The sequence below is a fragment of the Malania oleifera genome, chromosome 10 (genome assembly GCF_029873635.1).
Source record: "Malania oleifera isolate guangnan ecotype guangnan chromosome 10, ASM2987363v1, whole genome shotgun sequence".
Lineage (NCBI taxonomy): Eukaryota > Viridiplantae > Streptophyta > Magnoliopsida > Santalales > Ximeniaceae > Malania > Malania oleifera.
The window spans coordinates 16,487,265-16,513,837 of NC_080426.1; the positions used below are offsets into that span (position 1 = coordinate 16,487,265).

The following is a 26,573-nucleotide window of genomic DNA, read 5'->3' on the forward strand; positions in this document are numbered from 1 at the left end:
GAAAAAAAAAATCAAGGAAATGAAATAGAAGGCTTGCAATATGTTTGCACTATCAATATATTAGGCTTATAAAGATATATAATCAAGTAAACAAGTTCTATTGTGTTATTAGTTATACAACTTAACCTATAAAATTATATTTTAATAATCATAAAACTCAATTGTTGAAAATTTAACTATTAAAAACTTGAACAAGACAAAAACTAGAAAGAAAATAATATCAAAAAGATAAGTAATTAAGTATGTCATGATCATTGTACTCTTCTCCTCTCTCTTGACCTAGAGAATCAGATTTGATTTGTGAAATGAGAAGAAAAAGTAGAAAATAAAAAATATTTGTGTTGTAACAGTTATAGCCTTGTGTTCTGTAGAGGCTGGCATTCTTGTGTTCTCCTTTCTTTGTACTTGCTTTGGCAGATCACACACCCTTGGTGCCCTTCTTTCAATATACTCTCTCTCTCTCTCTCTTGGCTTCAATAGAATCTCAGGTGCCTGGGGCTAAATTTTTCTCTTGAAAGAAAAACATCATTTTTGGATGTTGTTATGTTTTAACTCCTCAATAAATCCCCATTACACCCAATACAGTGAAAAGCAAAATGCAGATACATGCCTCCTGCTTTCTGGTCCAATATCTCCTATCATTTTATTTTCTATCTTATTTAAATCTTTTAAAAATTTTGAATTAAAGCATTGCAATATCTTTATTGACTTGAGTCCTCTTGTCGTCATAATATTAATGAATTGCTGAACTGGTCGGTTCTTACTTTGTGCTCTTGCCCTTAACCACTGGGCAGGTTGCTTTTTTGGATTGCTGCTGTGGATCGTGGGCATACACCTTCATGATCTTCTCTTTTGCGCATGACATGTGTTTTTTCCACTAGTGAGTGAACAGTGAACTATACATGTCACTCCCAATTGGCTTTGCTTTGCTTGCATATGTAATTAATCTATGAGGATGTTGTTAAACGTAACTAGCTTCTGCCCATCAATTATGTGCTACTTTCTTATTTCTCGGCAGCTGTTGGCTAACAGGCCACCTTTATTGGATAACGTCACCTGTTACTTCAACTTGAGGAAGGCTAGCTAATAGCTATTGGGAACTTACAAGTGTTAATAGTTCAAGATTGTGTTTCTATTAGGGCTAGGGCCAAGACATTTGTGGGATGTCCCAGGGCATGTGCCTCATCTAATAAAATCGTGTTGTGTAAGCAGGTAATCCTACACAAGCTTACATGACTAAAACCCTAAGGCATCAAATGGCTTTGTGCATGGGGATTTCAAGTTATTTGGGTCTGCCTCAATTGGATTTGGAGCAAGTTTTCAGAGTCTTGGTATTGGTCCCATTTGTCCATGAACTTAAGTTTGAATCTTAGAATAGTAAGAGTTTTGGAATACGAATGATCAATGTTGTTGCTGTTGAGAGAGATATCAATAAATAACCACAACGGAATAATTCTTCTCCCTATATATAAGCAAATATAGTGTATCTCTACTTTTATACGTGTTGGAAATAATAAGAAAAATAATCAATCACACCAAGCCATAAGAATACAATCAATTTTTTAAGTAGAAAACTTCCCCAGTGTGAGGAAGAAAAATCACGGGACCTAACCCAGTTAAAATCTCCACTATCAATCAAATAATGGGTACACAAAGTCTTCTCTAATCATAATTAGAGGATATAAATATCTCTCATCAAGATATCAACAATCTTGGTAAATACAAAGAAAATTGGAGAGTATATACCAAATTCGCGGTTACTGTTCACGGGAAAAAATCTCAACTCCCAAGCTCCAAATCCGATCTCCACCGTTCATATTGTAGCTCCTTGAGTCATGAACCTCTCCTCCAAATTTCAACTCGATCGGATCACAGACGAAGCGGATTGGAGTTTTGATGAAATCTGTGCAGCATGAGAAAAATCACGTTTTTCTCTCTTTCTTTTTTTTGAGAAGTGACGGCTTCTCTCTTCTCCCCTCTCTTTTTATAACTTCCTTTAGGTTTTTTACACTAAAAGGGATGGGTTTTGGGCTTTTAATAAAACTCACTTGGGCTTTCCTCCACATGGAAGGAAATAACCCAACAAATCTCCCCCTTTCTGACTATGTGGAGGGAATCGCCATCCCGGTGATCGAACAACAAACTTCAAGCTTCTCCCTTGGTAGTGTCTTTGTCAACATATCAGATCCATCATCAGTGTGAACCTTCTCAAGTTCCAATAACTTATCGTTCAACGCATCTCTGATCCAATGGTATCGTACATCAATGTGCTTCGATCTTGCATAGAAACTGAAATTTTTAGTAAGATAAATAGCACTCTGACTATCACAAAACAACACATACCTCTATTGCTCGAAATCAAGTTCTCTCAAGAACTTCTTTGCCCATAATAACTCTTTAGTCGCTTCCATTGCTGCAATGAACTCTGCCTCTGTCGTAGAAAGAGTAATGCACGTCTAAAGTCTCGATTGCCAAGCTATAGCCCCACTTGCAAAAGTTATCAAATAGCCCAAAGTAGACTTACGAGTGTCCACATCCCCGACCATATCTGCATCTGTGTAGCCAACTAACAATGGTTGTCTGTTTCCCAAACCAAGTCTCAAACTGGAAGTGCCTTGAAGATACCTCATGATCCACTTCACTGCATTTCAGTGCTCTTTTCCCGGATTTGACAAGAATCGGCTAACTACACCAACTGCATAGGCTATATCTGGTCTTGTGCAAACCATTGCATACATAAAACTTCTTATTGCTGAGGCGTAAGAAACTTTTTCCATGTCTTCCTTTTCCTTATCTGTAGAAGGACATTCCTTTGTACTTAGTCTGAAGTGGGTAGCAAGAGGAGAGCTAACCACTTTAGCTTTGTCCATATTGAACCTCTGAAGCACTTTCTCAATGTACTCCTCCTGTGACAAATATAATTTCTTGGCACTCCTATCACGACTGATTCTTATGCCAAGAATTTTCTTTGCTGGCCCCAAATCCTTCATAGTAAATGACCTACTCGATTGCTTCTTCAACTGGTCAATCCTTGAAGCATTCCTGCCAACAATTAGCATGTCATCCACATAAAGTAGTAAGAAAATAAAATCATCATCAGAGAATTTTTTGACAAATACACAATGATCTGAAGTTGTCTTCTTGTAGCCTTGCTCCCCCATAACAGAATCAAACTTCTTATACCACTATCTCAGTGCTTATTTCAAACCATATAGGCTTTTCTTCAACTTGCACACATAATCCTCTTTCCATTTCACTCTGAAACCCTCTGGCTGCTTCATATAAATCTCTTCCTCCAAATCACCATGAAGGAAGGCAGTTTTCACATCCATCTGCTCAACTTCCAAGTCAAGACTAGGTGCTAAATCAAGTACTGTACGGATCGAGGACATCTTTACAATTGGAGAGAAGATCTCATCAAAATCAATACCTTTTTACTGACCAAACCCTTTTACAACCAATCTATCTTTGTACCGTGGTTGTGAAGAGAACTCATTTGGCTTCTTCTTGTAAATCCACTTGTTCTCCAAAGCTCTTTTTCCTTTAGGCAGCTTCACTAACTCAAAGGTGTGGTTATCATACAATGACTGCATCTCATCTTGCATTGCCTCAACCCACTCTGTCTTGTGTTCATCTTCCATGGCTTCTGCAAAACACTGGGGCTCTCCCCCATCAGTCAATAACACATATTGTTCTGCTGAATACCGAGTGGAAGTATGTCGGTCTCTAGTTGACCTCCTCAATGGAATCTCTAGTGGAATCTCTGGCACTGTCAAATGCTCATCAGTCTCAACATCTCCATGAGCCTATAAGGGAACATCCATATCACCTCTACCCTGGTGGTCATCCTGAACATCATTCTCAACCTGAGATGAAAAATTCTTCAAAGGAACTGGATCCACATCAATCAAACTGTCACCCTGTTGAGACATAGATTTCTCTACCTTCTCAATATCCTGAATCGTCTGATCTTCTACAAACACGACATCTTTGCTTCTCACAATTTTCTTCTCAACTGGATCATAAAGCTTGTGTCCAAACTCATCTTGACCATAGTCAAGGAATATACACTGTTGCGTTTTCTCATCAAGTTTAGACCTTTCATCTTTTGGAATATGCACAAATGCTTTGCACCCAAAAACACGCAGAGGATTATAGGAAACATCCTTACTTGTCCAAACTCGGTCTGGCACATCAAACTGTAGAGGAACACAGGGTGTAAGATTCAACACATGAACAACAGTGCTCAATGCCTCCCCTCAAAAGGATTTTGGCAACCGAGCTTGTGAAAGCAAACATCTCACTCTCTCAAGCAATGTTCTATTCGTCCTTTCTGCTATGCCATTCAATTGAGGAGTTTCAAAGGAGTCTTTTGATGCCGAATACCCTGCTATCTGCAATACTCATCAAATGGACCAGAATACTCTCCACTGTTGTCAGTCCAGATGCACCTCAGTTTCTTCCCAGCCTGTCTCTCAACTAGGGCTTGAAATTTCTTGAAATCAGCCAACACTTGGTCTTTTGACTTCAAGATATATACCCACAACTTCCTTGAATGATCATGTATAAAGGTCACAAAGTATCTGAAGCCACCAAGTGTTCTCGTCTTCATGGGGCCACACACATCCGAATGTACTAAATCTAGTATCTTTGACTTTCTCGAATGAGGGGAATTCTTGAAGGAAACTCTGCTCTGCTTCCCTGACAAACAATGAGTACACCTTTTTAGAAGTGTACTTTTCAGTCCACATAGTAGACTTTTCTTCCCTAGTAAAGCTAATCCTTTCTCACTCATGTGAGCCAGTCTCTTGTGCCACAACTCTGCTATACCATTATCCTCTATCACATTAATAATGTCGTTGGAGATATTTTCTTGCAGAATGTACAATGCAGAGTGCTTCATGCCTTGAGCCACAATCATAGCACCTCTGGTGAGCTTCCACTAGTCATCACTGAAAGTGCTGCAGTACCCTTCGTCATCAAGCTTACCTGCAGAAATCAAATTCAAACGAATGTCAGGAATATGCTTCACATCTCTAAGAACTAAACTCGTGCCATTATTTGTCTTCAGATACACATCCCCAATTCCAATGACTTTAACCAAGCCATCATTGCCCATTTTTATTTTTCCAAAGTCACCAAATCTATAGAATGTAAAGAGATCCTTCCGAGATGTAGCATGAATGGAGGCACCATCGTCAATCACCCAACTGGTCTCATGATATGCAACATTTATCATCTCATCATCATAAACAATGAGGAATTCTACAGGAATGGTAGTAGCAACTCTATCATCACCATCTTTGTCATCTCCATTCTTCGTTCCCTTCCCTTTCTCATTCTTGTTTTCTTTCTTCAATTGCCTGCAATATTTCTTGATGTATCTTTTTTTCCCGCAATGATGACACTCAACATTTGCAAACTTGTTGGACTTGCTTCTACTGTTATCTCTGTTCTTCGGACCTCTGCTCTTACTTCTCCCCCTCTTTTATGTAACAAAGATCTCTGACTGTGAAGAGGATCCCTGTGTTTTTCTTCTCATCTCTTCATTTAGCAAACAATTCTTGGTCATATCCATTGTGATTACACCTTCTGGAACGGAATTAGACAATGAAGTTATGAGCGTCTTCCATGAGTCTAATAATGAACCAAGCAACCATAACCCTTGCATCTCATCATCAAACTTAATACTCATTCTAGCCGACTGATTAATAATTCCTTGGAATGTATTCAGGTGATCATTTAAAGGAGTCCCGTCTTGGTACCTCAAAGCCATCATTTGTTTAATCAGAAACAACTTATTATTTTCAATATTTCTAGCATATAATTGTTCAAGCTTATTCCATAGAGAACGTGCATTTGTTTCTCCACTAATATGGTTCAAAACATTATCATCTACCCATTGCCTGATATACTCACACACCTGTCGATGTAACAAAGTCCATTCCACATCAGACTTTTTTTCTAGTTTTTCAGCACTAAATACCGGTTGGTAATAATATTTCACATAAAGAAGATCCTCAATTTTTCCTTTCCATATGTGATAATTTAAATCATGGAGATTAATCATTCTACTAGTATTTGCTTCCATAACTCAAACTACCAACCTGACAATCTGTTAACCAAGCTCTGATACCACTTTGTTGGGAGAGATATTAATAAACAACCACAGCGAAATAATTCTTCTCCCTATATGCAAGCAAATATAGTGTATCTCTACTTTTATACGTGCTGGAAATAATAAGAAAAATAATCAGTCACACCAAGCCACAAGAACACAATCAATTTTTTACGTGAAAAACTTTCCTAGTGTGAGGAAGAAAAACCACGGGACCTAGTCTAGTTAAAATCTCCGCTATCAATCAAATAATGGGTACACAAAGTCTTCTCTAATCATAATTAGAGGATATAAATATCTCTCATCAAGATATTAAAAATGTTAAGAGAATTGGAGAGAATATACCAAATTCGCGGTTATTATTCACGAGCAAATATCCCAAGTCCCGAGCACCAAATCCAATCTCCACCGTTCAAATTGTAGCTCCTTGAGTCGTAAACCTCTCCTCCAAATGTCAGCTCGATCGGACCATAGAAGAAGCGGAATCGGAGTCTTGATAAAATCTGGGCAGCATGAGAAAAATCACGTTTTTCTCTCTTTCTTTTTTTTTGAAAAGTAACGGCTTCTCTCTTCTCCCCTCTCTTTTTATAACTTCCTTTAGATTTTTTACACTAAAATGACTGGGTTTTAGGCTTTTTATAAAGCCCACTTGGGCTTTCCTCCACATGGAAGGAAATAACCCAACAATTGCGAACAGGCAAATGATGTAATCGATCATGACCTGTATGTTGGGAGGTATCATGGGAGGGAGGTATCCCATTACATAGGTCGATTAGTCTTCTAGTAGAAAAAGAAAGTTACTTAAACTGTTGTGAATTAATAGTAGTAAGTCCATTTTGTGGTAAATTGTCTTGAAAGGGGAAGCAATTTCTTTACTATTAATACGAGTTGATAAAAAAAAAGAGTACAATTGAAAGTAAGAGATATAACTGGAAGTAAAAATAATAATAACAATAAAGACAACTAAGGATTTAACCTTGGGAATAGGGGATTAAGTGAGTCAAACTTACACGCGAGTTATTTAAACTCGACTCAATTCTACTTGAGTTCGAGTTTAGTAATACTACTCGAGTCAGGTTTCAAGTTTAGTCGAACTTTTTTATTTTATTATTTTTATATTATATGCACAATATATATATATATATATATATTTATATATGTATTTAATGTTAATTTATAACTGAGTCTAGCTTAATCAAGTCAAGTTTGAGTTTTATGAATCTATAGTCGAGTTAAATTTGAATTTAACAATTATAAAATTGATCAAGTTCAAGTCAAATTTTAATCTTAAGATTTTGTAGTCAAGTCAATTTGAGTATTTTACCGTGTCAGCTTGTTTTGACTCGGCTACACACTTGGGATGAGGTAAAAAGGGTTTAGGAGGACGAAGGAGTTATCACATTATATCATTCAACCTCAAACTCAGCAGCCTTGTAGTGGTGTTTAAAAAGAGAGGAAAAAATATCAACGGCAAAAATGTTTGCACGAGCTCCAATGTTGGTAAGGAGAATTTATAGAACTAAAAAAATTGAAGTTAAAAGAGTTTTGAATTTGGGTATGAAACTTCACAAAATGCAGTATAATCTTATTGAGCTTTGTATAAATTTACTTATGTTGTATGCGAGATAAATACTGATAAATCGTGAAATCAAGTGTTGTTTATGGTGAAATTATTGTAAAAACTTGGGATATTCTTGTTGAAGGTCATAAATTCAAATATGAAAAATTTCGGGAAGGATGAGAAAGAATATGGGATAGGAGATTGGCAAATTTTAGAATTAAATTTATATTTTTAAACATAAATTACTTTTCAAAAATTGCATGGTAGTAATTGTCATTTTTATTAGTTGGCCTATTTTTCAGGTAACAAATTTTCTTCTCTCAATAAAACTTAGAGCTATGGATTAGAGTCGTAAGAGAGATTGGTAGATATGATAAATAAGTAAATTTAATTAATTTTAGCACATGGACTTAAAATTTTGAGTAGATATGTATTTTAATAATACGTAATAGATTGATTCATTTATTATGCTAGGCCTATGTTCTTCCTCTACAACAATATTTGTTCTTAACGAAAATATAATTTTTTATATAGAAAAATAAAAATTAACGAAAAATAGAAAATCCGACCTGCCGGATTCGAACCAGCGACCTAAGGATTGCTATCAGGGAACCCACTACAGTCCTCCGCTCTACCAACTGAGCTAAGGTCGGTTGCGGTCCTCGCCACCTTCATTAAATATAAAACAATGTGTGAAGTGAGTTTACCCTTTTGCCCCGACGGACTTTGTTGGTTTCTAGTACAATAATTTCATTCCAACTACTGTAGTCTTGGAGAGGTCCGCAAACATTATAAATTGAATGCAACTATTTTCTTGTAAGTGGAATAATAAACCATGTCAAATTCTTTGTCTTTGTGGTGGTCTTGAATTTAAATTTATATAAATTTAAATAAATATATAATATAAAATTATATTAAATTTTATCCAAACTTAAATCGTTCAATATTTGGATAATATATTTTTTTTCCTAAATCATGTGTAACAAAATATTCATTCGACATAAAACACAATAATATCAAATAAAATAATTCTTATCTAGTTGAATTAATACAATTAACTCTACATTTTTAACCAAAAATGAACAATTTAACTAATACAATTAATTTACACAAATAAATTAAAATGATATCACAACACCACAAAGTCATTAAATTTCAACTTGTTGAAAATTTAACTAGGAAGTTTGTTAGGGCGTCCCGAGTCATAAGACTTTCCACTTTGTGAGGGTAGGGGAGGGTGTCATATTGTACGCAGTTTTAGCCCTACTTTTATGTAAAGAGACTATTTTCTTGGACTCAAACCCATGATCAATCGGTCACAAAGAAGCAACCTTACCGTTAATCCAAGGCCTACCCTCTTAATTAGTAAGTTTGTTTTATGTTAAAAAGTTTGATTGGAGAATGAGTACTTATATGCATGATTGAGTTCAAGACTTAATCATTTTATATTTTTTAGTCAAGTTGGTACTTAGTCAAATAGTTCATGAGGTTCCTCAGTCTTAACACATTTTCAACAAAATGAGTGCATACAAAATTAACAAACAGGTTACACATACAAATATATATGTTTATATATATATAAACATGAGCATTTATGATCATATTTCTTCAACAATTTCGATATTTGTTCATGATGCGAAATGCCAAATAAAATTTTTAGTTTCAACCAATTTAATAATTAATATTATAAATTTCTATTAATCAATGTTGTCAAGTATAATAATAATTTACAAGTTCAACACAATTTATATAAAAGCAACAATTAAATCAATTATTTTTTTTAAAGAAATTCACTTTTAGAATAAACTTTTATAACAAATGACAAAAACAAAAATGCTACACTTACCCTCTTAATATCACCCTTTTGTGTATCTATTGTTTTGTGGGTATTAAACTATAACTATTTAAAACGGTAGGTAAGAAAACAGTTGATGTTCAGTAAATAAGTATACACTACTCTAATAAAAATTTTAATCATATATTCCAAAAATATATTTTTAACTAATTACATTGCAATTAAATGTGATGGCTAAAAAAAGAAAACTTATTTTGCTGGAAAATAAATGATCTAAAGATCATTTAATTCGTGCTTTAATTAGACAATTCTAATTCCTCTCAAACTGAGTTTAAACTTAATTAGCAAGTTTTCCTACTTATTATTTTATTTTATTATATCCTTTTTTTTTCTTTTTCTTTTCTTCGTTTTGAAGTTATCTCAACAAGGAAGGTGAGGGGAGGGCCCTCGTCAAATGACGGCAAGCCTCCTTTTCCAATCTTCATCCATTTGTCGTTGCTTTTTCACTTTTTATTAACCAATGTACGTTTAGCATTTTATCATTCACTAATTACAAATTTTATAAATTAATATTTAACCATTTTATCTTTTTTATTATTATTTTTTGGAAAGGTAAGTAATACACAAGAGAGATCTATAAAAAAATTTAAAGAAATGAAAGAGATAATAATTAATTAATTAATTAATTAATTAATTAGAAAAAAAGATTAAAGAATATACAAAAGAGGATAATGACAAGTTTTAGAAAATATGGACATAAGAAAAATCGATTTACCTTTATGTTTAAAAAAATTGCCTGTCAAATTAATTTTTTTTTTGCTAAAGCAACAATAATTTTTTTATTGGATACAATTTTTATTTATAAAATTAAATACTTTTAAATTTTAAAAATATATAAAATATATAATTTTATTCACAATCATGTGCTCATGTGTTTGTGATAAATAGAAATAAAATTGAATATATGAAATGTAATTTCAATAATATAAGGAGTAGTAATGGAAAAAAGAATAACCTTAGTAATCAAGAAATTCATATGTCAATAAATTTAAATATCTTGGATTTATTATGCATGCAGAAGAGTAAATTAAAAAAATATAATACATAGAATTAAAGCATATTAAGTATAATGGAGGAGTAAGTCAGATATGTTATATAATGTAAAATATCCTTAAATTTTTTTTGAAAAAAGTTTTATAATACAATTATAAGACCGAATCATACCATTATGTTTTTGAAAGTTAGATAATTAAGAAATAACGCGTATAAAAAATAAAAGTAGCTGAAATATGAATGTTAAAGTAAATGAATGATATAACATTGAAAGATAAAATAAGAAGTGAATAACATAGATCGAAGATAAAATAAGGAAGAGGAATGATTTAGACATTTGATATACAGACCTATTAGAGCATTTGTGAAGAGAAATAAGTTATTAGTTTTGATATAAATAGAAGTATGAGTAAACTTAAAATAATTTAAAATATGATAGTGAAAATAAATTTAATAACTATTAGTCTAATAGAGGAAAACGCTTTTAGTTAAATGAATTAATGAAAAATAATTCATACATCTAAAAAGACTTAAGAATATTTGTTTTTTTTTTTGGGTACGTCCATGTATCCACCTACCGTCAACGACGTCCGTTTTACGGTCCGTCGCACCGGCCAGTGACTAATCCCACGCCCCGGGGATCCGGCCCCACATCACCACGAGGAGGGTAAACCAGGAGCCCAGGGGAGGAATCGAGTCCGGGAGGCGCATTGCTGACCTCGTGAGAGGCACACCCGGAATCCGCTCGACCACCTGAGCTACGCCCTGGGGGCAACTTAAGAATATTTGTTCTTCTTATTTAATGTTGTCCTCTAGAAAGAAAAATAATAAAAAGAGATAGAAGAAAATTAACAAAACTATTGTAAATTGATTAACTTTCCAATAAATAAAATTTATAAAATTATATTATTCACTTATAATTACGTACTTATGAATGCAAAAAAAAAAAAACAACAAAAAAATTGTGGCGTTAAGATATTAAAAAATAATAAAATAAAGGAAAAATGAATGGCTAAGATCAAATGACTCGGATGTATGACCTTTCTAAATCACATCAATGTCATTAAACAGTTTACGTGATTTGTACATTTGTCCACCAAACACAAACCCAAACCCAAACCCAAACCCAAACCCCACTGTGCACCACGGGTGAGCCCCAAATCCTCGTTGAAATGTCCTAAATACCCCTCCTTTCCTCCCTTTTCCCTGCAGTTGTTTGGAGTAGGTGAAGGATAGTTCAGTCATTCCATTTTGTGACATTAAATATTCTTATCTACCCCAAAATCCAAATCTGAGTCCACGTCAATTGAGATAGGGGGACTGTTTGTGAAGACAGAAAACTAAAACAGGGTGCTGCGAGCGAAGCAAGAAACATATGAAGAAAATGACATTCTAATTCTATGCTATTGCTAGCGGACCACACTCAAAATCCCACATTGTATTTTCTTTCTCCCTTTCTCGGATCCCATCCGTTTCCTTCCGATTCTGAGCCGTCAAAGAATCATCCGTAGATTCAAATGCTTGCCCTGTTATAGCCGCGACACGAGATGGTATGGCCTAGCTCTCTCCTTTTTTCTGTTCTTTTGTAGGTTTGTACTTTCGTTTTTTCGTTTTCTTGCTTGGTTTAACTATTTTTGGATGGAATGCATTGTGGGTTTTGGAAGACGGATGATGGGTGTTTGTGGGTTTTTAATATTCTGCGGTGTTTGTTGGGGTTTCATTTGAAACTGTTCTCTTAGTAAGCATTTATTTAAACTCACAAAAATTCTGTAAATACTACTGCAAATAATGTTTGACACTGAATGAGCATGGAACTAATGAAGTAATGTTTGGGATGTTTTCTTGGTTATTTAGGCCAGACTTCAGAGTTTGATGGGCAAGATATTGATTTTAATGAAGTTCCTTTCTCTCTTTATTTTATTTTATTTTTTGTTTTTTTTTCTTTTTGGACCCGGGTGGGGGGGGGGGGCGGTGATGGACCCAGAATTTGAAGCAATTAAAGTTCCCATTCTACTACAGTTGCTGCATTTTTGCCCTTGGATTTGGGTGGATTTTGACAAAATTCAATTCAATTTTGCATTACGTCTTTTCTAAATCAATACATCCGAATCCAAGGCCTCTCTCAAACATATGGTTAGGGTTTGTTGATCAAGGACACAGTTTCTTGCTGTTGACTTGTCTTGAATTAAAGAAGATTGTTAATTTGTTATTATTTGGATTTGGATTTTGTTTTTGAAGCGCTAAAATAATTTCAAAGTTGTTTATACTTCTAAAGCTGTGTTTTGGAGCCTGGGGTCCAAACCTTGGGTTTGAATTTGTATGATTTGAACAAAGTGCAATGCAAACTCTTTTTGAGTTTCATAACAATTCATATAAATCCAAATCCAAGTTGTGAAAACAATTCTGTTAGACACAGTATAAGCGTATTACAATTGATTTGGGGATTAGGTGATACATGCTTAAATAAAATATTTTGTTTAAGGTTAAGTCATCTTCCAACATGAAAAGGCATAGTGTATATAAAACACACATATACACACACACATATTGCATTGTGCTTTGTTCTTCTTTTTTTTTTTTTTCATTTTTATCCTTTTTTTGTCTGTTTATTACATAGAAGGGTTATTTTAATGCAGAGCACTAGTTGTGTTGGAACTTTGCTTCATTTTTAGTGGCCATACAATTTTAGAACATTGAGAGGACATTTAAAGTGGAATACTTTCCAGCAATCATTGAATCATCATTAAAGGGAATGGTTATTTATTATGAAGAAGATGGAACTCAATACTCCAAGTCCCCTTACCAAGGAGAAGCGACCTTTAGAGTGTTCCTCATCTGCCAATCAAGAAAACAAGTGCACAGAAAGAGATTCAAGCACTTCTATATTTGTCAATGATGGTAAACTCTTCCTTTAGAACTTTTGAAACTATGCCAAAGAAGAAATTTTAAGGATATTGACCTGAATTTTAGAATTATGAAGGATATTAAAGAAATCACACTTATTGATGCTGGACACAAAATTTATAACTACCACATCCAGTGTGTTAGCATTCTAAGTTATTTTATAATAGATGCATTTCTGTGAGAAACTGCTTATTAGAACTAGACAATTCTACTCAAAACATCTTGAATTCAAATCATTTCATAATTTGTAATAGTGAAATGCAAGAGCGTGGGCTTTGGTGCATTGATAACATTCTCCATTTTTACCTGTGATCATGGATTTCAAACACAGACACAGCCTCTTTGCATCTGAGGATGAAGCTGCTTATTTGATCTTACTCAAAACCCATTTTTTTTGTAGGCCAAAGAAAATTGTTAACAGGCACCAAGGTGGTGCCAACCAAAAAACATAAATGGTATCATGTAGTAAATAATAAATTGAAAAAATCTAAAATAGTGTGAATGTACAAAGGGCATTGCCCATGAATCCACAAATTGAGAATCTTAGACCACCTGTTTCTTGAGAATAAGAAGAGACATTTCAGTGCTTTCAAGACCCTTCTGTTTCCCTCCCTCCAGGCCACTCAAAAACGGCAAGTGGATCAAAGTTAAGGCATTTTTCCTCTGTACAAGTATTTACACATCCCACTGCATAAAGTTCTTTCTCAACTGACCAAGTTGTTGCCCACAAGAAATTAATAAGCAATAAAGCCAAAAATTTATTGTTTTTGAATAGTGTAATTAGATGCGGTGACACTGATTCAGCTGCATTTTTTACAAAGGAACATCTGTTAACCAAAACTCCTCCCCTTTTTGAATGTTGTTGATTTGAAGTCCTTCAATTCAAATAGCAACTTTAGTTGGAACACTCGTATTCCAGATATATTCCAGGGAAAATTTAATCCTCCTGAATTGTTATATTTAATTTCAAAAATAATGGTAATCCATTTTTGTGTATGGAACGAAGGTAAACTCTCTCTCTTTGAGCCTCCTTGCATGCAGTAGTTTTTACATCTACATATGTTTTTCTGTTCTTTGTATTTTGTCTTGTTGTTTGTTGTTGATCACTTTATATATCTTATAATTTAAACATAACCAATGCATCTAAATAGAATTAATGTGTCATTAAATATACAGTCTTGAAACTTTTTTCACATACAATCTGATTTTTTCAAACAAAATATATGAAAATGGAAATTTTCAAAAAGAAAGAAAGAAAGTGTACATTGTCTAATGAAACAAAAGATATGAAAATTGAAATGAAAAAAAGGAAAAAGAAAGAAAAAGAAAGTGTACATTGTCTAATGGATATGACAGAGGTCTTCTAAATCTTTGGTACAATTTATTTCCATATTTTGTTGATGTCTATGTCAAGAAGATATCTTTGAATGATTTGAATCAAGGACGTTTTTGTAGTAGTTTTTGCATCTACATACATTTTTTGTTGTCTGTTGCTCTGTTTTTTTTTGTCTACAGTCTTTTATGATCTCTTCATATATGTTCTTTGTATGTGCGTATTATCATTAGTTGCTAATGTTAATCGCTCTCTCTCTCTCTCTCTTCTTAAGCTCCTCACGCAGTAGTTTTTGAATCTAGTATGTTTTTTATTTGTTTCTATGTTCTGTCTATGACTATCTCTTTATATACACTCTGTCTTTGTGCCTGTGTTTGTATTATATTTACTAGTTAATATTAATTGTTTTCCCCCCCTTCCCTTTCCCCTCTCTCTCTCTCTCTCTCTCTCTATGTACACAGCTCCTATGTGCAACACTTTTTGCATCTACATGTTTTTTTTTATTATGTTGTTTTCCTATTTTGTCTACCATTGTCCATGTGATCTCTTGATGGACATTGTGTATGTGTGTGTATGTATTATCATTACTTGCTAATGTTTATTGTTTCTCTCTCTCTCTCTTGCGCGCACGCGCGATATTTGCATCTGCTTATGTCTTTTGTTATTAGTCTTTTTCTTTTTTTTTTTCATATTTTGTCGATCACTGTCCATGTGATCTCTTCATATACACTCTCATTATGTCTTTGTGTGTATTCTCATTAGTTGTTATGTTAATTTCTCTCCCTCCCCTTGTGTGTAGTGGTTTTTGCATGTACATACATTTTTTTTAGATTTTCTGAAATTTTACAAAATTTTCAAAATTTCTTTCAAGAAATAAAATAATACTCTTTTTTTAAACAAAGAAATAAATAACATCTGTCCATTTACATCAAGGCAGATGTAAAGAAAAAAAAACTTGTTTTAAATTATTACATGACAATATTAATAGTGGGAAAGTAAGTTTGCACCAGGATTTTTTTTTGGGGGGGAACCACACAACTCAATCCATCAAAACAATCCTCTTCATCCCCATTTTCTAAAATAATGAAGCATGCTTTTGCTTAAATTCTACGTGAGGAGAAGCTCAATGATGAAATGAATCCAATTTAAAATTAGGTAATCGTGAACTCACCATCCAAAAATTAAAATGATAGTTTTTTTTTTTTGCCCTTTTTTTATTAGGAGTCAAAACATAATCCACACTGGAGATATCTTCTAAAGCTATCAAAATTATATATTAAAATCAGTTAAAAATCCAAGGAAGATAACGTACATACAACAAAATGTAACTACACAACATTATTCTTGTAAATACATACTCCCTTGTATATGAAAGTTAAGGTGTAGTCCCAAGAGGGGGGGTGAATCAGGTTTTAAAATTCTTTTGAGCCTTTTTACAAATTCACAATCTTTTTTATACTTAGTAAACACACAAGAATTTTTTGATTTCAAATACACAATTAAGCCAACCACAATCCACACTCAATATCAATCACAAACCAAATACCTTTAACAATGACAATCAATCAATCACACAATACTTAACCAATTACTGCAACACTTCCTTATTTCAGTGTTTGCAAAAATTCGGTTTAAAGCCCTATATGAATGAATTTTTGCAGTTCTTTTAACCAAGATTTCCGCAAACGATTAATCAATGTACTCCCTTTAAGGTTTTTACGAGAGATTAATCAACGTACTCGCTTAAATTAAAAATTTTTCTCAATCTCAATTTTCAGTAACCTACACTTAGAAACACAATTTATATATGCTGAAATTTAAAGAGTAAAGGTTAAGAGTGAGACCGAGATTTTTATGAGATTCGGCTTATATCCAGCCTACGTCCTCGCCTTAGGCAAGACCACCTAAGGATTCCACTAAACCGTTCCTTTGCGGGTGGAACAAACCGTTTACAATCCCTCCTTTAGGGTGGAGCCCCCTCTCCAAGCGATACCCTACGCTCAGTACAACGATTCAACCAACCTTGAACCGTCAAAAACTACAAAAGAAATAAGAAACAATTTGGTGTACAATGACACTCTCAAAAGAGTAGATTAGTACAATTGAAATCTATATACTTCAATCAAAATCACAATATAGAAAGATGAAGCTCAAGTATATATATCACCGGGGTTCTTTCTTAGGTTGAATAACTCAGTAAAAATGCAAAGACCCGTGAGCTTTTCTCAGCAAAATCGCAGCAAGTAATTCAACAAGAGTATCGGCAAGATAGCTTTGAAAAGTAGAAAGAATTTGATTGACTTGCTGCTTGTAGGTTGTTGGTGTGTTTGATCATTGGGTTTAATCATGTATTTATAGAGTTTAAAGAGTATTTTTTGTGTTGCCCAAGTTTCTTGGAGTATTCCCCAAGTTTTCTCAAAGTTTGGAGCCCAAGAAATCACTTTTGAAAACTTTTATTAGCCGTTAAAAAATAACCGTTACAAGATTCAGGCGCCTGAACTCATCGGGTCAGTCGCCTGAACTTAAAATTCAGTGTATTTTTGAAGTCAGTACAGGATCAGGCGCTTGAACTGACAAGGGTTAGTCGCCTGAAGTGGTTTTGTCTGCTGTTTAGGCGCCTGAACAGATAAGGTTAGCCACCTGACAGCTTCGACCACCCTTCAGTATTTTGATCATAACTTTTTCTACACAACTCCAAATTAGACGTTCTTGATATCAATAGAAAGCTAAGAGAAAATCTCACAACTTTCATGTTGAACACTTTTTAAGATAAGGAGTTTTTGATAGAGAAAAATACACATCAATGTGGATATAGAAAAAATAACAGAATTTGGAAAATCATGTTTTGGTGCTTTTCATTCCAAAAATAATTTTAACCTTTTGAAATAACTTTTGACCTTATAAAAATATTTTCCAAGTATTTTAAAAGGTATCTAGGTCCAATTAATTAACCTAAGAGTTTCATGAATCCATATTGAAATCGCTTGAAGTACTTACATAAAGACTTCTTAGGACTTTGACATTCTAAGCACTTAACTCTTTATGCTTTTCCATCTCTTGAGTTTATCTTGACTTCCAACTTCAATTCACTTTAAGTTTTATCAAATCATCTTTGAATCCTTGCTTTAATAGTATAAGCTTTATGAGATCTTTTTTCTTTGAAGTATAAGCTTTCAATAATCCTTGTGTGCACTTGACCTTGTATTCACATATTTGAGTCTTGAAATATCATCACTTAACCAAATATGTTAAGTTCCTCTGATTTGTTATTATCAAAACAAGATTTTAAGCCTTGTAAGGCCAACAGTATACATAATTAAATAATATAATAATTATATTATATTTAAAATAATAAATTATTAAATAATCATTATTATGTTTTAATAATATAATAAAATTGCTGAAATTTTGATATTGTCCCATTATTTTTGTTAATTAGATTATTGAGTGTTGAATGCTTTTTTATTCATGGCATGTGAAACTTTTAGCAAATGAATCTCCTTTGCCTTTTGGTTTTTTCTAGGGTATCCCAAATTTTATTAAGGATTTGTCTTATTCTCCTTTTTGTACCTTCTTAATCTATTAATGAATTTCTTTTGCTATATTAAAAAAAAAAAAACCTTTTAGCAAATGAATTTAACTTTTAAGACATGGTTTATTACAATTTCTCCATCTAACCAGACAAACCATTAATCACAAGCTCGGGATCCTTTGCCACATGTTGGAGTGCATACTACATTTTTCCTGTGGGCCCCTTTCCACGACTACTAATGTGACGCCCTGATTTTTCTACCATTTTTTTTTTTTTACAATAAACAATAATAATCAATCATCTGCCACGTCACAACCTCTGATACCATATCAACAAGACCCGACCTAAAGTGGGGTACCGGGTAATCAGTTCATCATATATAAACACTCCTAACCGCGGAAGTCAATATTTACATACCATTCCGAATAAAAATGCCAGAGTACTATATATCTATACATACACATATACATCTCCACAACTCCACAAAAACCCCAGTAGATTTCACAAAACACATGCTTCAACTCGAACCACTCACCCTGTCTATCAGGGTACCAGCTCCCCTCTATCTTGGAGCTCTATCTACTGGTCTGTCATGATTCCCTGAAATGTTTATGAGTGAGACACCTCTCAGTAAATCGGAATAAATTATTTCAAGTGTGTGGCACATGAGTTCAATTACTTTATATCACATTCCATTTTAATAAATATATCAACTGGGAGAATTTATATAGATACGTACTCATAATCATATACGTATGTAAAACATAGTTTCATAAGTTTTCATATCATTTTTATAATCATATACGTATATTTTCATTTCTCAATTCTTATTCACATACTTTCATATCATGTACATGTTCTTCTCTTTCCCATATCATATACATAATCATTCATTCTCATATCATATACATACTTTCTTATTTCTCATATTGTATTCATGTTCTTTCATTTCCCATATTTGTTTTCACATTTCCTGGCCTGTGGGTGTCCACCCTCATATAACATGCCGTGTCTGTAACCCACGACTGTTCATTTCTCATATCAATTCACGTTTTTTCATTTCTCATATTCATTTTCACATTCTAACTCATTTCCTCCAGTATATTTCACAACGTGTTTGTAACCCGTGGCTAATCATTTCTCATATCAATTTCACTTTATTTCATTTCTCATATTCGTATTCACATTTCCTAGCCTTTGGGTATCCTCTAGTATACAATACAACGTGTCTATAATGAGTAACCATAATCTAGCTCATGAGTTTCCGCCGGTATAGAATCAATTACGTGTAACTTATGGCTGCCCTGAGGATATTCACCTCGTCATGTATCACCCCCATGACCGGGTTGTGAGGCCCGAAGGCTGGATCTAACCACGGTTGGTCTACCCAGTTAGATCAAAGGGGGAACATGTCTGTAGTATGATTGGCCTACCCACACCTGGTCCGGACTCTAGGAAACAACACAACCCTTCACACTAGCCCAATCGACTGTCACGGCACATGCTATACAAGCCGTGTGGTTGCACTAACACAATGCTAGCAACGGTACCATGCTCTTAGAATAACTGTGGTTCATCAAGGTTCTCATTTCCACATTTTCATATTCAAATTTCATTAAATCTGAATATCTCAGCATATCAGTATAATTTATATCATTTCTGTATCATTCTATCATTTCTATATAATTCACGTCATTTCAGTATAAATTCACAGCTCATGCTTGTATATTTCCTTTAGCATATCTGTATAACACATATCTCATCATTTCAGTATAACATATCTATATATCTCATTTTATTGTTTCACAGTGAAAACATATGTGTAACGCATTTATCATTTCCCAGTAAAACACACCTCTGTTTCCCAATTCATCATTTCTCATAAAATACTTATCAGTATATTACTTTTCTTCATTTCTCAGTATAATACCCATCTATATATATATATATATCAATATTGGGTTTCTCATGTCTTCTCATCTGAGTAAAACATTTTCATACTTATAACATAACATCATTTATCAGTGCAAAACACATTTCTCAATTTCAAACACATTTCCAGTATAAATTAATTATTTTGAATTCCTTATGCCACACAATTTTTCATTCAATATTCATATTATAATAATCACAGTAAATATAAGATATTCTCATTTTCACATATCTACTCAACCAATAATTTCCAAAAATGACTGTTATAATTTATTCCCTTTACTTGGCTTACTGAGAGACCTGCTAAAATACTCAATCCCACACCCACGGTGTTCGAAAGTCAAAACACTGAAATTCACATTTTCCCCACATTAATTAATTCAACTCCCAGAATAATAATAATTTTAATATTTCCTAGACCCACACACTCCCAATAGCTAATTAAACTTTAAAAATGATTAACGGATATAATTTCACTATCCTTATCCTAACCTTGGAGTGGTGCTTAGGAAATTCAAATTAAAAATTTGCTTCGATTGAAATGACGATAATCAAAGTTAGGACCCTGTGGTGGTGTCCAATCGTCGATTTGGCTAAAGATTTGAGGAAATTTTGAGGAGAGAGGGAGAGTTTATCTTATCCCAGGAGTGGTGTCTACGACGCCCTAATCACGAATTTACTCTGGTTAAAATGTTGGTAGTCGAGAATGGAACCCAATGGTATTTTCCGTTCTTCAATCGGCGCCCGTTTCGCCGAGAAAATTGAGGAGAGAGAGAGTGTTTGAGGAGAGACAGGCGAGAGAGAGTGAGAGCTCTCTGGGGGTGTCTGAAATTTGATTTCAAATTGAAATCAAATTTGTGGAAGTCTATACTTCCATGCATATTTTTTTCCTGGGGCATTACGATTCACCTCCAATCACACACTTTATAATGGGAATTAGAAACAGTTTTGCATCACATAGGATGTACTGGCCATACATGGACGAGTTCCACTGCAACTAACTAGGTGGGCATTTGGAGAAATCGGCCTACAAATACAGAGTTATCAAACCGATTCTCATAGGTGTAGCCACTGATGGAGCCCAAGCCCATGAGCTCTGTATTCATGGGCCTTCTCTTTCCCTCTCCTGCCTCCTTGCTTCATGTTGCTGTCATCTCATTGATTCTCCCTTCCATCTGAACTGGAGCTACACACACAAAAAAAAAAAAAGGAAAGAAAAAAGCCACACATGGGGAGGACAATGAAAACATTAGAAAAAAAAAACGAATTAACATCTGAAATTATATATATTGACGTAGAGAGAGAGAGAGAGAGAGAGAGAGAGAGAGAGAGGGATATTGGGAAGGAAAAAACCGCAATATTGAGTTGAAACAATTCTTTTATGGTCATTAGCTCAATTTTTTTTTCCCTTTGAGTCATTTCTGTCTAATATAATGTTGTGGATTTTCCTTTAAAGCATGGAAGTGGAGCCTGTCCTCTGATGCATTTGACAAGATTCACAAGAACCATTCTCTTTTAACCCACAAACTTGTAAATCTTAAGCATAGATTTTTATTGCACAAATTGTAAGTCAGCATGAAATATTATGTTTACAACAAAGGCCATTGAAGAGATAATCTGGCAAGTGCCATGACCCAATGGGCTCGACTGGAAGATGGAGAGAAGGACTGTTCTTAAAATGTTGGGGGAAAAACTCTCCACAAACACCAAATCAAATTTTAGCTTTATGCTATCAACTGTGAAGAATTGCCATCCAGCTCAAACTGGGGTATTCATCACCATTCTCCTCACTCATTGAGGTTTACCTTGCAATTCTACCACTCAAAACAGATCTTTCCTAAGATTGGATAGAGAGCAAGAGCTTTTGTGCCATTAAATCACCCTTGCAATCTTCAGTCTCTAAAAATTCATTAGGGGAAAACGGCTGGTGAGCTGAACAACTACTAAATCTAACCAGAACATGATGATAGATGAGGTTTTGTGACCTCACAAAAGAAAATACAATTTTATTTGCCCTAAGCAATAACCAGCACAACTTTTGTACAGCAGTTCATTGCATCATGTTGCAATTGTACATAGAACTTTATTCTGACGCAACGAGGTTTTAGTTAGTCATTCAATTGGCTCAAAGCTTTAAATCATAATTAAAGCTAGTGACTCTGCAAATATTTTTCTTCCTACTTGCTGTAATCCCACTTGGTTTGCCATCATTTTTTTCTGTGTTTCAAATTTTTTGGATAATAATTTATTTAGCATAATAGGGCTGAATGTATTATGTAGCTGCAACTGCTTGGCATAAGAGTAGAAGAGAGTGGGTTGGAGATCAATCTCAAAAGTCACAGAGGATGGCAAAAGATCCAATCATAAGGTATATATATTTAGTGCATGCTTCTTGGGATTTTGTTTCTTGTTTATGGTTGAGTTTCTGTTTTATGTGCTTGAAAACTCTTTAAAATTAAATAGCTCCATGAGTGGTCATCGATTAAGATAATTGGTGAATGTCATTATAGAAAAGGATGGAAGCACATTCTTGGCATAGTAAAAAGCTTTTTAATCTAAGTTTTTCCAGAATATATATAAATAAATAAAAGTTTGTATTTGGTTCATAAATGTAAGGAATGGGGAGATAAAAGGAAGAATGTGTTGGGGGTTTAAGTGTTATGATCACTGGACAAGCCTTCTTGTAGACTTGTGCCAATGCTGAAAAAAGAATTAATAAATTAAAAGGAAATATACTGTCCAAAATTGTGTATAGCCCTCTACAATAATAATAGTAACAAAATGGTAATGATAATAATAATCAATGTACAATATCCTCATTACAGCAGTGGTTGTACTTTGTCAAGTAAGTATCTTTTCTTGTTTCTTTTTCATTTAACCTTAGTATAGACAATGATGACAACGTCAACAGTTTAAGACCCTCTAGGTGGATCGGATCATCTGTATGATAACTGTTTTTGTTGTCTTCCTCAGTCAACGGCAACGTGCTCAAAAAGTTAGAAAGCTGTCAAATGCTCTTTCTATATCCATCCAAGTTATTCTTGGTCTTCTCCTTCCCCCTTACAACTTTTAGTGTCAATCAAATCACTAATGAATTCGCTACTTGTCCTCCAATGCGAGTTCCTAGACCATCCTGATGTTCTTCCTTTATTTTATCTTGTATGAGTGCAACTCTTAGCTCACTGCTCTAACATTGATCAAATCACTTTTTTCACTAATTTTCTATTTAGCTTGCGATGCAAGTGCCTGAACCATCTCGATGTTCTTTGTTTATTTGATCTTCTATAGGTGCTACTATTATCTTACTACATTCATATTCAATCCACACGTTATGTTTTGTTTCATGGCTCATCCATCTTAACATTTTTGCTTTAGCCGCACTTTGTTTTTATTGTTTAACAGGACATGGATGAAACAGAATCTTATTTAGGTAGAAGCCTTATCTGAAGAAAGCAGCAGGTGCAAGAAATGCATAGAACATTGAAAATTAAGAAAGTAAAGGATCAAGGCTGATAATAGTGTTTTCTAAGATTCCCCAAAGTCAACTCCTTTCAGCAAGAGTTGCATATATGAGTTTTTCCGCTCTACACACCCAAAGATAAATGGTTCTCAAAGAAGAAGAAAGTATCGAGTGGGTTACTATTATAAATTAATAACATTTAACTTCTAATGATTTTAAGGAACCGTGGTCTTGTATTATTGGGATAAATTACAGAGATCTATCTACCATGAGTATAAGTTGTTTGATGGCCAAGCTATCTTTGAGGCCTTGATACTTTAATCAAGCCCCACCAAGATTGGGCCTTTCTATGACCACTTAACAATCCAGAAAAAAATATCTCCAGTGAATAGGAGAACTGGTGTGGCTGAACCTGCTGCCATACTGAACAAATTTTGACTGAATTCATGTGGAACATCATCCTGAGAGAAAGAGAGGATTTCTGACACAAAGATAAGCCCTCCCCTTCTAGTTTAGAAGTGTGATTGTCAGAGCCTATGCCCTTATATTATTTGTTGTTGCTTTAAAGCTAATTTTGGAAAGTAATAATTGGAATTTTCTCTTGCAGCTGGTCAATGACTTATGAAGATCTGCTCTCAAGTAATGAACCTTTCTCTGAGCCAATTCCTTTACCTGTAAGCTTCTTCACATACTCTGACAAACACATGCAAGTGTATTGTAGATTTTTTTGTGCATCTGGAAACCTGCGTTTGAAGCTGGAGAAAGAAAAAATAAATAAACAAACTAGCACTTGGCTAAAAATGAAACAGAGAAGTCAACTAATGATGAGAACCTGTGTATTATCTTTATGTTATTTTTATATTAGCAAACAGCACATCACCCAGAATGAAATAGAGAAGTCAACTGATGATGAGAATCTGTATATTTCTTTACACCATGTTTGGAGATGCCTTGGATTTGGAAAAATGTAATATAAAATTGTATTGAAATTTGTCAAAATCCATTCGAATCCAAATCTAAGGTCCAAAATCTATGCTCCCAGATGCAGCATTAGGGCTTGTTTGTTTTGGTGGCTAGGCCAGGCCAGGCTAGGCTAGGACTGGCCAAGAGTGAGGGTCTTGGCCCATTTATGTGAGGTATAGGGCTGGTTGGTTTTCTCTCACCGGCCTGAAATGGCTAGGCCATCTAATGAACAAAGAAAAATAGAAAAGGACCATGACTGCCCCTCTGCACCTCCTTACAAACCTTGAGTTCCTCTTCCATATGCTGATCACCTGCTCCACCTTACTCCAATTGTCTTCTCCGTCAAGTTTAGTTGTACCCCTCTCTCTCTCTCTCTGGCTCAACTTCTCTTGCTTCCATTCATGTTCTGACTGTGTTGGTCATGTGCTCCACTTGGCCAGTGAGATCTGGCCTTGATTTTGGGCTCAGATCTGGCCATGATTTCTTGTAATCTGTAGTCACTGTGGAAACATCAACATCCGAAATGGGACTTTTGGTCCAAAATTGGATTTGTGCCCAGCTATAAGATGTTGGTCATCTGCCCCAGACTGCAGTAGCTATTCATCCTTCAACTTCCCACAATCATTTAAAAAAGGGGGAAAATGATAGTGGCATAATTTTATTTATTTATTTATTTATTTAAAATTAAGATAGCTATGGTCTAAGTTTGCAGACAAATACATCCTTTTTTTTTTGTAATTTTTGGTTGCTTGGTTTGGTGAGTGCAGATCATTATGTTTAATTCAAAGACGAATAAAATTTTCATATATTTTTTCATTAAGGGTATTGCGATCTTTTTTGAATGATTAGCCTAGTCAATGTGCAGTGCACCAATTATCATTCAAGATACAACTGTAGTTATCTTTGTCCTTTATACATGACAATTCAAACTTGAGGACAGGATAATTATTGTAGCCATTCCAGTCCAGTTCAATCCACTCTTCTAAATCTTAGCCACCGAAATACTTGTAACATTTTTTTAATCAAAAAGTTGGAGTTAGAAATGGCTGACAGATATCTAGGGAAGAGAAAATAGTTTGATCTAGTTATGCTGGAGCATGCGAAGATGGCATAATTATTTTGAAATAGATTATGGGCACTGTTGGCATCTTGTGAAGTTTGATTAAATTTCTGGAATTCCCTTTCTCTTCTTTTATGGTTCTTGTGCAAATGTAGTTAAATTTTATTCATTGGATTGTGCAGGAGATGGTGGATTTTTTAGTTGATATATGGCATGATGAAGGTCTCTTTGATTAGGTAATGGTGATACTTTCTCATTTAGGTGGCAAGATGGAGATAATCGGTGCAGAAAATTTCTATGCCTGTCACGATCTTTAACATGCAGAGTTAGATCGATCCAATTTCTTCAATATATCCTTCCATGTACAACTTCCACTCAGGTTTTTGTTTGTTTCCTGCTCCTGATATGGCTTCTTAGTGTCGGGAGGTTCAATATCAACATCAACATGTAACTTGATCAGTATAGCTCTCGTTTAACCGAAGATTGACAAATTCATTCTCTGTGATACCAATTCATTTTGAAAGAAAATGCTGCCAAAATTTGAGATGATTTACAATCTCATTTGTTTAATTGCATCATTAAGATTGGCACACAATCTTTGTGAGAGTTGTTCTACCCACAAAGTCATGCAAATTCTTCAGTAAAGGTCAAAAACAGTTGGTGTTGTGACTAAGATTATAGGCACCTTCATCTACTGGTGTACACCTTATTTCAAATTTCTTCATGTTATTCACAGCCTCTTAATCACTACTGCTGCTGCGGCCTTTATAATGAGAATAGTTTGTATCTGCAAGGATTAGTGATTCATGCAAAAATTTGGTTCATGGTAATTTATATCGTGCAAAAATTTGTGTTATTCTAT

At 34.3% G+C, this 26,573-nt stretch overlaps 1 protein-coding gene and 1 non-coding gene across 5 annotated transcripts; one reads left to right on the forward strand and one right to left on the reverse strand.

The window, feature by feature from the left end:
- Positions 1–8,242: 8,242 nt before the first annotated feature.
- TRNAY-GUA (transfer RNA tyrosine (anticodon GUA)) lies at positions 8,243–8,332 on the reverse strand. Its single transcript is given in 2 exon segments — positions 8,243–8,278; positions 8,296–8,332. It is a non-coding gene; the product is annotated as a tRNA-Tyr (tRNA).
- Positions 8,333–11,816: 3,484 nt separating this feature from the next.
- On the forward strand, positions 11,817–26,526 carry LOC131165426 (uncharacterized). 4 transcript variants are annotated; one of them, XM_058123237.1, is made up of 5 exons: positions 11,817–12,077; positions 13,164–13,425; positions 22,509–22,596; positions 24,296–24,362; positions 25,894–26,526. In XM_058123237.1, exons 2-5 carry the CDS (start codon positions 13,293–13,295, stop codon positions 25,945–25,947), a joined length of 342 nt encoding a protein of 113 aa, XP_057979220.1. In that variant the 5' UTR covers positions 11,817–12,077; positions 13,164–13,292; the 3' UTR covers positions 25,948–26,526. The 4 variants fall into 4 exon arrangements, with proteins under 4 accessions (XP_057979220.1, XP_057979217.1, XP_057979221.1 ...); XM_058123238.1 differs by having other exon boundaries at positions 11,856–12,077; positions 24,296–24,327; XM_058123236.1 differs by having other exon boundaries at positions 11,856–12,077; positions 13,254–13,425.
- The last annotated feature ends 47 nt before the right edge of the window (positions 26,527–26,573 follow it).

Coding starts and splice junctions, on each gene's coding strand:
- LOC131165426 (XM_058123234.1), top strand. CDS start 13,293: ATGAAGAAGATGGAACTCAATACTCCAAGTCCCCTTACCAAGGAGAAG. Junction 13,426..22,508: donor TTCTATATTTGTCAATGATG/GTAAACTCTTCC, acceptor TGTATTATGTAG/CTGCAACTGCTTGGCATAAG. Junction 22,597..24,295: donor GCAAAAGATCCAATCATAAG/GTATATATATTT, acceptor TTTCTCTTGCAG/CTGGTCAATGACTTATGAAG.